Here is a 16,204-nt window from a genome sequence, read left to right as displayed (position 1 = left end):
GGATGATCCGTCTGACCCAGCTGCTATAAAACTTTCCGAGGCTATGATTCCGCTGGGTCTTATCCCTTACTTGCAGGGGCCGACTCACGTCAAGGGGCATACTCTTGACCAGGTCTTTTCTTCATCTCCTCTGGTGGTAAAAGAGATTCTCCCGGTGTTGTGGTCTGATCATTGGCTTGCCAAATTTGCAATCATTGGCACTGCCAGGTCGTCCATCCCTGTCCCACAGCAACGGGGACGAGCGTTCAGAGCGTTCAACAGAGTGACCCCTGAGATGCTGGCGCAGGCTGCGTTGGATCATCCCTGTCTTCTCTCCGGTGAGCTGGAGAGAGATTTGGAGTCCCTGCAAGCATGGCTTTCCGATAGGCTTAACGACCTGGCCCCGGTGTTGCCCCCCCGCTTGACACCAAAGCGGGTTTCGGCCCCTTGGTTTACCACTGCACTGTGGGCTAAGCGGCAGCAGTGTAAGGTAGCCGAACGGGCCTGGCGGGCACACTATGATAGTACGGACAGGTTGGCCTACAAGGCTGTGGTTAAGGTTTACCATCGGGATATCCGCCTTGAAAAAAAGCCTATCTTGCAGGGAGAATTGAAGCGGCCTCTAATTCCAGCAAAGAGATCTTTACCATAGTTAGAGAATTTATTTCTCCTCGGACCATCACATTGGTAGAGGTGCCCTTAGAATCCTGGGCGGCGGACCTTGCTGGTTTTTTTACAAGCAAGATAAAAATCATACAGGACTCTTTCCCATCGGGAGTACCTGTTAGGCCGCTTACATCTCCGGCCGGTATGTTCCCTCCGGCCTTGCAGGGTGTCACATTGGCAGCGTTTCCATCCTTGCCAGCCCCAGCTTCCTTAGCGCTTATGGGCAACTTGAAATGTGGGTCTCCACTTGACCCTTGCCCAGCCAAGCTTTTGGGTAAGTTGGCGGAAGTGATCAATCCACTGGCGAACCCTCTTCTGAATCTCTCGTTGAGTCAGGGAGTGGTTCCGCCAGTCTGGAAGCAGGCAATGGTCATCCCGCTGCTTAAAAAACCAGGTCTAGACCCGAAGGTCCCAGCCAACTATAGGCCGATTTCTTTGTTGCCGGCTCTCGTAAAAATCCTGGAGAAACATGTTCAGTCGGTGCTCTCCAACTTTTTGGAGACCCATGAGATCTTACATGACTCCCAGTCTGGCTTCCGCTCAAATCGTAGCACCGAGACCGCGCTCCTTGAGGTTTCTGAAACTATCAAAGGGGTGTTGGACACCGGGGGCAAAGTCATGTTGGTGTTGTTGGACTTGTCGGCGGCTTTTGACACCGTCCCCCATGATGGCCTTCTCGCAAGACTCTATGAGATCGGCCTACGGGGGACGGTGCTTAGCTGGTTTTCGTCCTTTCTAGCTGGCCGCCGGCAAACGGTCTGGACATCGCCTGACACCGCCGTGATGCCGCCTTTGGGAGTCGGGGTCCCTCAGGGCTCTATATTGAGCCCGACCCTCTTTAACATCTTTATGACCCCTTTGGCGGCGGTGGCGGAGTCGTTTGGTGCCCGGATCGTGTCGTATGCCGACGACACCCAGCTCCTCTTTTCTTGTGAGAGAGGGGCGGACTTTGACGGGGAGAGTATCCAAAATTGCCTTGGGGCTGTGTTTACATGGTTCCAACTGAACAGCCTCAAGTGCAATTCCGATAAGTCCGAGGTACTCTTCTTCGGGTGCGACACGGAGCCCAGCTGGCAGGCCTGGTGGCCCATCGATATGTTCCCTCCATCCGGTTCTTCCCCTATGGCTAAGAACTTGGGGGTTAAGATGGATAAGGGGCTGACGATGAAAGCCCAGATCCTTGGGGTGACCGGCACCTGTTTCGGTCTATTAAAAATGCTGCGGAGGTTTTTGCCTCTTTTGTCGGAGGAGCACAGGAGGCTGACTGTGCAGGCTCTGATAGGCTCCAGGTTGGATTATGCCAACATTCTTTACCTGGGCCTACCAGAGTACCTGCTGCAGCGGCTTCAAGTTGCGCAGAATGCGGCGGCCAGGGCCATTTTTGGTCTAAACAGACGTGCCAGCGTCTCGGGTTTATTGTTGGCGCTGCACTGGCTACCCATCCGCAAACGGATCGCCTTCAAGGCAATGACGCTGGCCTACAAGGCTCTCCACGCTGTGGGAGCAAAGTATCTCCAAAAGAGACTGGCCTTTTACCATCCGGCCCGCTCTCTGAGGTCAGAGTCTTTGCTCCTGGCGGTTGTTCCTCGAGTTAGGAGAGCGCGCCTGGGTGGCCGCTCCTTTAGCCTGCTGGCTCCACAGATGTGGAACTTGCTTCCGCTCCCACTTCGGGGAGCCCCTAGTCTTCTTGACTTTAGGAGGGGTCTAAAAACTTGGCTGTTTACCCAGTAGGCCCCCTGCAGTCCCTTTTTTTAACTCTTCTTTTAACTCTTTTACTTATTTGTTTTTTACTCTCTTTTTACTGTGTTATGTTATTGCGAATTAGTTCTTCTTACCCAAAGCGCCGGGACACTCTTTTTGAGTACCCGTTGCGCTATACAAAAGAATAAATAACATAACATAACATAACATAACAGGGGCATGAATATTAAGTATCCAAGAAATCATGGAGTTTTCAGAGAATTAAGTCTCTGATGACGTTATTATGTCCAAACTTACGTCAAAGTCAGAGTCGGCACCTTCAAGGTATAAATATGCCCACACTTGTCCAAACACACACACAGTGGTTTGGAGCAGTTCGACTATCTACTTGCCCGACGCGCCCTGCTGCAGAAAGTGCCGAAGGAAGCCGATCCTCCAGCTGACGCACTGAGAGACGCTGTACTTTCTCCTGCCGAGAAATCCAGCTCCAGGGCTTCCAGGCTACCCTTGCGGGTTGCTGGGAAATCGAGTCCTGAGAGAGAGATACAAGACCTCCTACATTCTAAACCAAGGTACGGAGCTGATTAGACCCTAAGAGAATTCTTGGAATAGATTCTTGGCAACTAATACTAAAACTAGACTACACCTCACTTACTTCTTCCCTTGTACTAGACCTAGGTTAGGTACACCGGGGTAGGCGTATTTTAGAAGCACCAGTCGAGTACTTTTAGTCATTATTTATCACTGTATGTATTTTATGCATTTTAGGTATCTTATGGCTTAGAAACCATATCATGCTTTTACAGTACTATTTTATAATACTCTTCATATTATATGCTCTGTACTTTACAGCCATTATTATGATTGCAGCAGTTCATTTCTTCTGTTTGTGAAAGAAGACTGTTCAATAAATACTCTTTTTATTGAAAACGCCCGTCTCTCTCTATTTCTCTGCACCTCTGGTGAAACGAAGCATGCACGATTGACTGAGTGAAATAACTACCTATTGTTTCCGCAACTCTAGAGATATATTTCTTATTTTTGGGAAACAAAGTTGTCATGTTTTAAGTGGTTGTCAGAAACTAATCCCTTCTTGTTCATTCGAGAAAGTTTCTAGTGACCTCTGAGCTAGCTGGCACACACACAATTAAGTTTAGTATATTTGGTAGAGACCTAGTTGACTTCAGTCCTACGTCTAAATTACAGGATACACTATTCCAATGCGCAGAGCCTATTGGGAATAAAGGAACTACACTACACTCCCAGCCAGGAGACTCAAACAAAAGGAGTCCTGATCACCTCTCAAATTGGGCCTTTGTTCCACTAATAACGTTAACATATTTTGGGGCTCTGCCCTTATATTTTTGGTTTCTACTTACTTAAACCTCAAATAGTTTTCCAGGCGTTCTTGTCAAAATCACCACCTTTAACCTAAAACGACTCTCAGAGAGTTCATAAAGAGTGCCAGTCCTAGGATGGTGAGCGGGCATTGATAGAGTCTATTTCTGTCTCACTATCAATATAAGGCATTGCTTCAGTGCTGTGAATCTACAGGAAGCGTGGCACAGGGTAGAGAGAGAACACCCTTTTCACTTCCTCTAAAACCTTCATTGCTTGACTGTTTCCTGGGAATGGGACAAAGCTGGCATAAACGCTCAGCTTGCTCACCAGCTGCTACCAGGTGTGTGTACATGTATGTGTGTGTGTGTGTGCATGTGTGTGTGTGTGTGCATGCGCGTGAGTGTGCTCGCGCATGCCTCAGAAAGATGCACAGAGCAACTCAGGGGGATATTCTCAAGCACTGGCGATACCTACCGCCAACACCATTTAGCTCCAGTTTTTCTATCTCCACCTAACCCTGAAAACCATCACCATGTTTTATATTAACAAGCCGTTGGTACATGACGGTAGTAACAGGGAACGGGGGTGAAAACTCACGCTAACATCAGCGCAATGGCGATCGAAATTCCTGCGTTAGCATGCGCTATCCAGCGAAAGGTCCATTAGAAGCAAGCAAACTCACGTTAGTCAGCCCAACTTTAGTTTTCTTGCCTCTAATGCAAACAATTGACTATCAGTTAACCTCCAATATTAAATAGGCATAAAATACAATGAGATGCAGAATGGATCAGCCAGGGCCAAGTGCAGCACACATCAACAGCCCCTGCAAGCCAGCCAACATCCAGGATGACCAGGATGTGAGCCATGATGCCTCGCTGGACCTGCGTCTGGATCCTTGATACCTCGCTGGACCTGCTTCTGGAGCCTGGATTGGGATATGGAGGAGCTGTGGAGTCGACATTGATACACAACGATCGCCTGTACCTGGTGGTGAAGTCTGGCAGGACGCATGGAGACACGTTGCTGACCTGTGTGAGAAGACCGCCTTGCGACCCTTGGAGCTGTTAATGGTAGAGGCGCTCATGCGTTCCAACATAGTGAGGTACGCATCGCATACTTCGATCCACCACTACACCGGGGTGCATGGAGGGGATTACCAAAGGTGTGTGCCGTCTCACAGCATCACAGGCCGGATGATGTTGGTCTGGCCATACGCTGTGGAGGGTGAGGCCCCTGTGCTACACCGAACTTGTGTTGCGTGAGCGCTGCAACGTCACGCCCAAGGGGGCCCTGCTGCATCAACTGCACACGGAGGCAGACCAGTGGACTAGCCAGCGAAGGCTGTACCCAGCCTAGTGATATCACATATGGCTGATGCTCCTGCTGACTGAATCACAGATTCGGAGAGAGTGCAGTGGATTGTGCCACTGTGTCAATGTACAGGTAAGGAGAAGGTGGGACGCGCAGCACAGGAGGGCCGTGGGGCAGGTCGGTCAGGGCTTTCACATGTAGATTACGCCCCCACAGTGGCGTCTCTTCCTCTATGGCGGAAGAGCGTTGTCCCACTGCCTCAAGCAGTGCAGAAGAGGAACAATCATCAAATGATGATAACAAACTGATGTAATCATGCTATGTATCCTCAGGTTTAGGACTGCTCCAAACACGGAGCAGGGCATGGGTGGATTGGCACGCCCACTCAAGTGCGCAATTACTGTTTGTTCTTCCCACTCAGGCCGCCCAAAGCAGTCATGCACACTTCCCTGTTCGCAATGCAGGCTGCATTACAGCCTGCATGTAGAACATGCCCCCCCACTTCTCTATGGCGGACGGTGTGCGCACATGCACAGCAGGCGTACAACAAATATCCTTAGCACCCCACATCCAACAGTTAACCCTAAAATACCTTTTTGATCCCCCAAAACACACACAAAAATCTAAAATTCACCCAAAACACAACTCAATTTTCATAATTTATCCCAGAAAAAACACAGTTTTCATATTTATCCCCAAAAACACACTCCAAATTTCAAATTTAACCCCAACTCACACCCCAAATTTCATATTTAACACCAAATCACGCACCAAATTTCAGATCCAACATCCGAAACCCATACACACAAAATTCTTTAAATTACCCCATTACTGACCTCACAATGTGTTGTACTCAAATGCGATGTACAGGCACCTGCATTGTTAGAGTTGCGTAGTTAATGATGTACTGCCTGCGTTGTACCGGATGTCTCCCATGCCAAAGGCAAACCATAGGCTGGCCCGTCTGCGTCCGTATGCCCCTGGACCGTGCTCAGCACCAAGGATCTTTCCTCTTGGACACCCCACCGCTATGATGCCAGCACCCTCTGCGCCATCAACCCTGGACGCCAGCTCGCCTGCCAGGCCCAACCTCTGCTCCGGACCAGACATCACCATCGCCATCACTGACGGCTGCAGTATCACCCACAAGGAGCACCACAACCGTCAAGGAGGAGGAATTGCCATCACCTACAGAGGCTCACTCCAACTGACCACGCATTCTAATAACCCTAGGGTGACCATGGACCACCTAAACTCCCAGATTCGGACCAAACACAAGCACATTCTCTGTGGCACCCACATGTGCATGCCCACCGGGACATGGCCCCCCATTCTCCGATACCATTGTAGACATGATTGCACCATAGGGTCTACCGTCCACCGACGACATCCTACTCAGTGTATTCAAGTTCCAAATGGACAACCCCAGTGACAAGGACACCACCCACTCCTGTGGAAGGTCACCTACATCAGACGCAAGCAGCAAGTCACTGCAACAAGCCACATAGCAGGACACACGGTCGAGCATGTCACCTACACCATCGGGGACTCCAACTACAGCCACAACACCGGACTCCCTGGACCGACCATCATTGGATTCATCACATCTTCATCTTGCCCACCAACGCCAATGATGGTTTGCCCGGCCGTCTGAGGCCGGCCAAACCATCATGCGCAGTGAAAGCTCTCTCCAACCCAGCAACACAGCTGGGCTGGACAGAGCAGGCACAGACTCACAGTCTGTCCGGAGCACAAATCAAGGGCACTCAGGCCAATCCTGAAGCTGCTCTCATGCATGAGAGCAGCTTTAGGATTGTCCACAAGCCATTCTGGGAGCATGTGCCTTCTTGATAAGGTGAAGAGGAGCACAACACGGCCGGTTGAAGGTACTTTTTTAATTTATTTTTATTCCCTCCCCCGCGATGCCCCGTGCCCCTCCTCCCTTCCTCATCCGGCCGCCCTTCTCCCCCACTCCTCCAGCATACCGGCTGCTCCTGCTGTTGAGGAGTATGAATATGCTGCTTCCATGTAATGTCTTATACAGGAAGCCTGCTATATACAATCCTTACCCCCGTTTACCACACCTTGATCTTTTGGCGGTGAGAGTGTCAGAGTGACCGCGTTCCCTGCTAAGCGTAGTAGAAATTGCAGTATTTATGTATGCATTTCAGCATATTAACTGCAGCATGAGCACTCTCCCACATTGTACACTCTGCTCCCCTTCCTGTTTAAGCAAAGAGTTTCCACTGATGCATGCACTGGTGCATACTTGTGGAGCACACTCGCTGAACTGAGATTCCTTCTTTTGTCAGTGTTAAAAGGATTTCAGGAGCCAGACATAGGTATCAGTTTAGGATTATTCATTCCAGATGGAGGTGTGCATTGTCCTGCATTGCAGGACTGCTGCCTCCCCCTCTTGCTAACTAGCAGCAGTAATCTCACCACAGCCAAGTGTTAGCATCTGATGGAAGAGCAAGTAGCATAGTAGGAATCTCCAACCAGCAGATGGAAAATTCCCTGCAAATATGATAAATTATGTGCATGAGTTAGGCATTTAGGTTAATGTGCTTTATTGAATACTTCTTTGTCTAGGGAGCAGTACCGAGATCTCTTGTACCTGAACTTACAATGTTCTAATGGAGCTCCTGTACAGTCATACCATGGTTTAATGACCATTTCCTGCTATTGTTGTACCATGTTACCTAGGCCTTGTTGTCAAGGTTCACCATAACAATGATGTATTCAATAATATTTCAAAATGTCTTGTAGGTAATGAAGATAATCATTTTTAATTAAACTACAAGTCCTCTGCTTTTAAGTTTCTATTAATAAAGTGTTGAAAACAGATTATTGCTTGCTTTTATTATTATTAGCTCCTTTAGTCATTGAGCGTTTATGTATAGCTAACTTCTAAAACATTTTCCAGATATAATTGCCGAACAAAATGTAATAACTTGGTTTATACATGGTGATATTAGACCACACATTCATCTACCTCAATGATATGATAATAAGGAACTTTGGGACAGAGTTCTTCACTTCCTTGCATTAGAGTGAGGGTTTGGATAACTCCACTAAATACTTTTTAGAAATCACAATTAAAAGTAAATACCTGAAGTCTAAGTTAAAGAAAGATAATTTCTAGACCGACTACCTCACACTGAGAAGTGTGCTAGACTCCTTCCAGTTCGGTTCTTATTGTCCCATTCTTATGCTTATCATGAGTTAATTAGTATTAGGACTATATACATAGATCCAATAAGCTCCTAATCCCGTCTCCATCTTTACACTTGCCACTGTGCATAAAGAAATGTTCATCTATCTATTTTGTTGTCTATTATTAGTGTGTAACATAGTCAATGTTTCATACATTAAATGTGTACATGCCATCCCTCAATGTAACTGTCAGGGAATTGCCCACCTTAAATTATTCTTTGCTTTCTGGATTTGTACATGATGGGGTTAGACATTCACATACGAGAAGAAAAATGGTGAAACAGGATTTACTTATTTACCTGCAGAAACAGGAGTTAATTACCATTCAGGCTTCATTTGCTCCATTTCCATTCTTATGCTCTCACTGAGTTTCTGGTGGAGCTGTATCCTCCAAAGTGCTACCGCTTTGCCAGGCTACAGTTAGCCGGGTCCATGTTTATCAATGTTTCACACAACGCACAAAGTCACCTCGCTGCGCAACGTGACAGGGAGAGTGCAATAAAGCGCCATATTTAACAATATATGGCATATTCATGCTTTCTCACTGCGCTGGTGCACAAACTGCTGCCTAGCGCCAATGCAGGCACCCTTTCAACATGGTGCAAGGGTGCCTGTGTTGCATGCAGGATTGTTTATGTTCATGAAGGCACAGGATCAGGAACTCACTCCAACAGAGGCCAGCAGGGCTCATGCAGGTCCAGTTGGAGGTCCAGTGCAGCAGGTCAGCTGGGCAGTTGCAGGTCCCTGTAACTCAGAACAGGAGGTCAGCCTTACTGCACAAAAACAATCCTCAGAGGCATTTTCCCCTTTCTAAGTGTTCCTCCGAATGCAGAAAATTTAGGAACCAGCAACAACGAGGAGATATAGAGATATTTCTCTTCATTGTGCCTCTGGTGGGGAGGTGTACAATTCTGATGCATTCCTAGGTCTACCAGTATTTTTAAATTTGGGAATGTGTCAGAATGCATGGGTGGACCGCTGACCTTAGTTTTACTAGATGTGTGTCCGCATCCGGTAAAACTGCTGGGACCTCTTTCCAGGGGCTGTTGATTGGTGCAAGCCCAGCCCCTACTGAACCCTTGGAACACCACAAGGGAGACGGCTACTCTCCACCACCAGAATTGTAGTAGTTTAACCTGGTTAGTACATCCTCCTCTCCCCCTTTCCCCAACCTCTTCTCTGGAAGCATAAAATGGGCTGTTATTCAGTCTGACGTACAGGTCTGCAGGCATTTTCTGACCTAGTTAAACTGGGTCACCATGGTATACCCCATCATGTTAATACCAGGGTTTAGGTGTAGTAATAGTTGCATACATTTTAAATACTGCCCGCCCCCAATAACCTTTTATGTAAATCTGAATTACTCATAATAAAACCCTCAGTATTTTTTTATCGTATTAGAGCTCCCATATTGTGTTTCCATAGTTCTACTTCAATGTTTTCAAAGCATTTTATTGAAAAATGCACCCAAACAGCGATTACACTTATCAGTTGTGTGCTTAACCTCTATGTTTGCCTCAATGTTTTCTTCATTTTTCCTCTAGCTATATTGATGACAATTTGAATTTTGTGTTTTTGTCAGGTGATGGACTGTTTGAGAAAGCCAACGGCAGGTATGTATACCGGTTATTTAATCTATTTATTTGTATACTATGTAAACGGGAGTCCATACAGACCCAATATATGTGTTTCAAAGGTCCAGTAGTATAGTGGCATGTATTAGCCCTGAAATTCTGTTTTCTAATTCCTATACAGAAAACATTATGTTTGAGATGACTATTCCCATCACTCAAGCCCCCCCCCAAATAACCTGTAAGATCTATAGATCAATTCAAAATGGTCCACCAAATCTATAATAATGAAAACTAATGATGAATATAAGTAATGTGCTAAATGAAAGTGGACCACAATTCCATCCATAAATCTGTGCGACAATTGTAAATTCTATTAATGCATTACTGCCTTACTATTGGTGCTTCACACTTAGGGAGAGTGGGTAAAACTAATACACTTTAACCAGCCTATGTAAAATGATTGCTTTGCCTTTTCCTTTAAAAAGGCTCCACATTTTTACACTGTTTTACGATATTAAAAATCTAGACTTGAACTGTTTTGTGTGAATTAATACAGAGTTTGTGTTACAAATGGGCAAAACATCCCTTGCTTAATATTTGTAAAGCATAAAGGAGTTAATTCAAAAATGTTTTTCTGACATACGTTTCACCTTTGACTGTCAAAGTTGTGATTTATATGTGAGGCAGGTACACCTAACTCACAAACAAATATTGAATGTGTGAGAAATTGGGTTATTGGTCGATGGGGTATGAAACTGTGCTCAAGCAACAACCATAATTCCTGTCAGGGTGGACCACAAAAAGTCACTAAATGAACCTTTTGTGCTTTACCCTCTCTTGCTTGCCACGAAAGGAGTCTGGGTTAATTTAGAGGCAATGTGCAAGGTATTTATGCAGCACTCAAACAGTAGCAAAGAGAAATCATAACACAAGAAAAGTCCCACACTACTTTAGAAAATTAGGATAACATTTTATAAATCATTTGACACCAAACCAAGAGAATTCTAATTAGCAGAACCAGAGATACACAATTTTAAAGAATGAGGTAGGTATATTGCCTAAAGGCACAAAGCGCCTTTTACGGTTATCTGGTCGTGCAAGACCAGGAGCAAGTCACAAGTTTAGGCCGTCAGCAATGGAGCGCAGGTCAGATACAGGGACCAGATTAGCCCCACTGAAAAAGTTATCTTCTCAAAGTACGGCGTGAAGTGCCCAGTTCCTTTTGGAGGAAGGTGTGAGGAGAGTGTTACAGATGGTCCTCGCTGTAGCGCGAACATCCTGTTGGGCGTCGCGAACAGTAGTTGCTGGAGCTTTGCATTGGCAGTCCCTGTGAGCTGTTGTTGCTGTAGCATGAAGTGCAGATCTCACATTGCCGGTCGTCGCTGGTGGTCACTTAGCACAAAGAGTCAGTTCTACCAAAGCTTTGCATTGGCAGTCGACAAAGGCAGCAAGAACTTGATGCAAACTGGCGTATTCATGGTCATGAAAACCCCAAAACGTCAGTATTTCTCCTTTTCTTCGAGAGAGGAGCTAAACTGATGCCAGCCAAGGGTCCACGGCCTAGGGAGGCACCTCTTGGGGATCCGGAACTCACTCCAGAAGAGGTCAGCAGGGCATGATGGGGTATACCATGATGACCCAGTTTAACAGTGCCAGTTGGAGGTCCAGTGCAGAAGGTCCGCTGGGCAGTTGCAGGTCTCTGTAGCTCAGAACAGGAGGTCAGCCACATGGACCTTGAAGTCACTTTGCCTTGGATGAATAAAGCAGGTCTAGTCTTTCTTCTCAGAAAGCAGGGCAGGCCTTCAGCAGCATAGTAGTCATCTGGCAGAAGGGCAGTCCTTCTATAGTATCCACAGGTCCAGGAGTGTACTGAAGAGTGGATCTGAGAGTTGTATTTTTAAACCTGGTGCCAGATTTGAAGTGAAAGAAACGTCTAGAGTCCCCCCTCTATCCCCGATGGTCCTGGAATTTCCTGCCTCCCTGCCCAGGCTCTACAGTGTATGGGCCCATTGTGCGCCAGTGTTGGGGAAAAGACAAGAATACGCTGTATCATAATAAATATAGAGCATTGCTGCCCTTTCCTTGTAACAAAGTGCAGCAAGGTGACTTGCTGCACGGCGTTACTTACTTACTTTTTAATAAATAGGCTCCTCAACCTCTAACTCACAGAACAAGCAACTATTTGATGCAAATATTTGCCTTTTTACTTGTGCTAAACATCTGAAAAGTTGATTGCATGTTTGTTTCTTTTTACAGCCTTCATACCGGATATGCACCTAACTTCTATTTTCCTTGCGCTTGTGGAATCATGAAATGTATTTTGAGACCCAACAACTGGCTGGAAGACACAGCAGGAGCACGTCACCCAAGATGTGATTCCATCAGCACATCCGCATGGGCCTGGAGTGGTGGTTCCACTGTTGTGCCACCAGTGCAGGCAGGAGTGTGCTACAGCCTTGCACAGTGTGTTGGGTTACAAACATTTATTTACGGACCGAGGATCTATCTCAAGTCAGATTTTCCTTTTCTGGAGCACTAATCATTATTTAGCTTTCAATTTTATAACATTAAACTGTAACTTTTATGAAGTACATTTATTTTGACAGTTTCATATTGACGGTAATAATAAAAAAAACACAAGAAAGTATACTTTTGGGACACTGTGGTAATAAATATGTGACTTTTTACTACTTGATTCATTTACGCTTTGGTGATTGAATGGAGCGTATCCCAGGCATAAAGCCATAGACATTGCTGTAAGGAATCACAAAAAGTTGTTTTTCAGTATAAACCATTTCCTGTCAGCCTCCCCTCGGACCTTCTCCATTTATTACTGAAAAAGTTCTCCTGCTGATGCTCATGGAAATCAGTCAAAATCAGTCAACCTCATTTCTGTGAAAATAGCGGCATAGACTTCACAGGTCATTTTGCCTGCTATTCTGATTTGTTTGAGAGCTTGATTTCCCTTTGTATTATGACCACTACATCCTAACCCGTTTAGTGCGGCGCAAAATCTGCCTCACTGCGGGCATTCTGTTGCGCAGGCGGGGCCGCGTCGGCCAACGTACGTCCGACGGGTGCAGCGAAGGGGTTAAATCTGATTCATGTAACAATTAATCATCCATTCCGTTTACTTTCATATTCATATTATTATGGATGCCTAAAAACAGAGATGAATTTATTTGTGGCGCCAGGCCGAAGCCCTGTGGACCCACATTTCACATTCACGGTTTCTCAAAAACTTCTGCGGTCATTTAGAATTGACGAAGCGGGAGCTCTGTTGTACATTGGCGGAGATTTCACCCCTGATGAACTCACAGTTCCCCGCTTCATTTAGAGGTGAGGTAGCTGATGAGTTTCCGACAGTCGAGCACCAGAGGGCTCCACCCTCACTAGAGCTGAGGGGTCACAGTAACAGTCGCCCTCTATCTCTGATTTTACCTCCCTGGGATTTAGGCATGATGGTTCCAAGAAGAACAAGCATTTGCAATGCAATAGGTCTCGCCTTTGCAAAAGTTTGAGCCATTGGCATTGCAAATGACAAACCTTTTATTTATGTGTTGGTTTGAAGACAGAAATAAATGGCTTTGTCATTTACAATGCCAATAGTTTAAACTCTCGCAAATGCGAGACCTATTGGATTTGTAATGCAAAAGGTCTCGCAGTTACGCGAGTTTAAGCTATTGGCATTGTAAATCACAATGCCTTTTATTTAAGTTTTAAAAACCAAAACAAAAATACAAGTCATTGTTATTTGCAATGTCAATAGCTCAAACTCGCGTAAATACGAGACCTTGCATTGCAAATGACAAAGCCATTTATTTCTGTCTTCAAAACAAACACATAAATAAAAGGTTTGTCATTTACAATGCCAATAGCTCAAACTTTTGTAAATGCGAGACCTATTGCATCGCAAATGCTTGTTGTTATAAAGGCTTTGCATTTCTTTAAATGGTTTAAACCGATTTGTTTGAAATCCCGGCCTGTATTGCACACCATCCTGGTAAGCCTTTGTTTAGCTGTGCGCCTGTAACTCAACTAAGCAGGGACATCTTAATGATTTCAGGGGCCAAACGCATTTTGTGGGGCCCTGTTCCTAACAGATTTGACTTTATGATCTAATTGTAGTTCTTTCGTGCCCTCCTTTAGGTCACTGACAGTGCATGGGTACACTCGTCCAGATTCTAAATGTATTTACATCTAATATTCAGGGATAGTCTGTGTGTTTTCAATATTTTAATTCAGCAGCAGCTCACAAAATTGTTGCTAATTATCTTTGTGACTCCCCCGCCATTTCTCATATGCGAGGTCATGTTCTGATCTAAAAAAAAATGTTTATATGGATGCTACATGGGTTTAAAAAACAAATATTTCTGTCAAATGTCTGTGAAAAAAACTCCACTTCATCTCCCATGTTAAAAATACATTAAAGAAAAACGGTATTTTAAACAACATGTGAAGAGTTATTCAAGGTAATCACGGCAAGAACAGAGCTGGCTCTATCAGGGAGCCCCTGAAGGGCTGGGGCCAGAGGCCAGGGCTCACTCTGCTCACACACTGTTGTCAGAACGCCTCCTTTTAGTACAACTCTTTCAGACCGAGGATACACTTTTTACCTGGTTATTGATGAAACAAATTCATTAATGCATTGCATGCGTTGAGACTTTTTTGTACAATTGGGACCAGCCTTCTGTTTTTGCCAAACATCAAGAGGACGGACACCTGTTATTTTTGTTTGAAATAAACCAATAAGCACCTGAGCAGGTCTGGAGCTTAGAAACCAGACTTGGAGCATCTCTCAGTGGCGACGTATGTCACCCGTACCTGGTACATGCACGTACCCCCAACCCACCTGTGGAAGTGACGCAGCAGGTTGGCACAAGATGACACGTTTCTCGTGCCTTGGCTGAAGCGAGCGCGCCGCTAACCCCACCCCTATCAGACAGACCTAACCAGGACATCCTGTTTATGTAGCGAGCCAGGATGAAAGTGCCAAAACCAAGGAGGCGACAAACCTGAAACGTGCACTCTGACGTAGGCACGAGCTCTGGGACCAGGATCATAAGGCACCGGAGCGGTGTGAGCTGGGATTGTACCCAGACATCCTGCCACTGAGGAAGTCAGTAGAGTTTACACCTTAAGCTGATACTTATCATGGATAAAGTACCGGTCGTTTGTTTATTTTTTGCTGCTGTTAAGTTCAGCCACGCTCTGGGAGGTGAAAAAGCAGTGGCGTAAAAGTGTCCGTTTTTTTTTGTAACATAATAATTATCTGCTATCCTAAAGCGCCTGGAACCCATACAAGCCGTCCTCAAATCACGTTGAGCTGTTTTCCTTATGTTTGCTTGTTAGGTATATGTTTCAGAGAGGGATAGATGGCCAGCCTCCTCTGCTGGCTCCAATATCTGTATCAACCTGGACCTAAAAACACAGGCCAGGGCAGTTAAAAACAAGCGGAACAGGAGGTAAAAGCTGGTCTGACTTTATTTTGGCATCGCGCTTTCAGTTTGGGTGAAAGCGCGATGCATAAAATAAACACTCGCCGCCATTACCAAAGCCCCTGTCTGAGTTTATTTTTTGCATCGCGCTTTCAGTTTGAGTGAAAGCGCGATGCAAAAAATAAATACCCGCCGCCATTAACAAAGCCCCTGTACCGGCTGCGCACGTCGTGCAGCCTTTGTAAGCAGAAAAAGCACGCAAGTTGTACGGCACGCGCGCCACAGCACGACATTTGTTTTGCATTATCGGCCACGATAATGTAAAACAGATGTCGGCCGTGCGGGTAACAGACACCAATAAGCCGTGGGCGGGGCAAATGCGGGACATGCTCCCGCATTTGCCCAATTGCGTGCTGTCTTTGTTAGAAAGACGCACGCAATGACGAATAGCCTGCAAGGAAAACAAAGCCATACGCACGGGCGTGTGGTCAGCTTTCCAAAGCCCTTTTTTTTCTGTTCACAAAAAGTCTTGAGCTGCGCGGGCAGTGGTGTGCGCTGCAACGCTAGGCGCGAGACCTAAAAATTTGAAAATGTTCCTGGTGGGCAGGGAGAAAAATCCCTGCCTGTCAGGGAAATGTGTCTTTTGCTTTTCAGCAACAAACTCCCACTTGTTGCTGAAAAGCAAAAGAAAATTAATCACCCCAGAGGGCATGCAGGCGTTGCGGGGCCGAAAAAATATGGCTGGTCCAATCAGCCCTCAACTCTAATCATTTGTACCCTATTTCCTTAAGAACATGTACCAGGTGACCTAAGATCTATTTCCAAATGATACATTTTCACTCTTTCCTTCAGGCACTCTGGAGCTGACCTGTAGACGGATTTGCACACTAAAGACATAAAGTGAATTCTCTCATTATAATTCAGCCATTGAAGCTCTCAACACGGGAATGCTTCGTTTTTGCGAGCTATGTCCTTTTC

General features: G+C 45.9%; 1 protein-coding gene across 2 annotated transcripts in view; it reads left to right on the top strand.

Moving 5' to 3' along the window:
- Positions 1-12,392, top strand: part of MOK (MOK protein kinase) — an 830,279-nt gene extending 817,887 nt beyond the window's left edge. For both annotated transcript variants that reach the window (XM_078660202.1, XM_078660201.1), the window contains exons 13-14: positions 9,797-9,827; positions 12,045-12,392. In XM_078660202.1, coding sequence (XP_078516328.1) covers positions 9,797-9,800 — 4 coding nt within the window. In that variant the 3' untranslated portion in view covers positions 9,801-9,827; positions 12,045-12,392. The remainder of the gene's footprint in view (positions 1-9,796; positions 9,828-12,044) is intronic.
- The last annotated feature ends 3,812 nt before the right edge of the window (positions 12,393-16,204 follow it).

The sequence above is a fragment of the Lissotriton helveticus genome, chromosome 9 (assembly GCF_964261635.1).
Source record: "Lissotriton helveticus chromosome 9, aLisHel1.1, whole genome shotgun sequence".
Lineage (NCBI taxonomy): Eukaryota > Metazoa > Chordata > Amphibia > Caudata > Salamandridae > Lissotriton > Lissotriton helveticus.
Note: the sequence above shows the minus strand (reverse complement) of the source record. Positions and strands in the feature narration are given on the sequence as shown.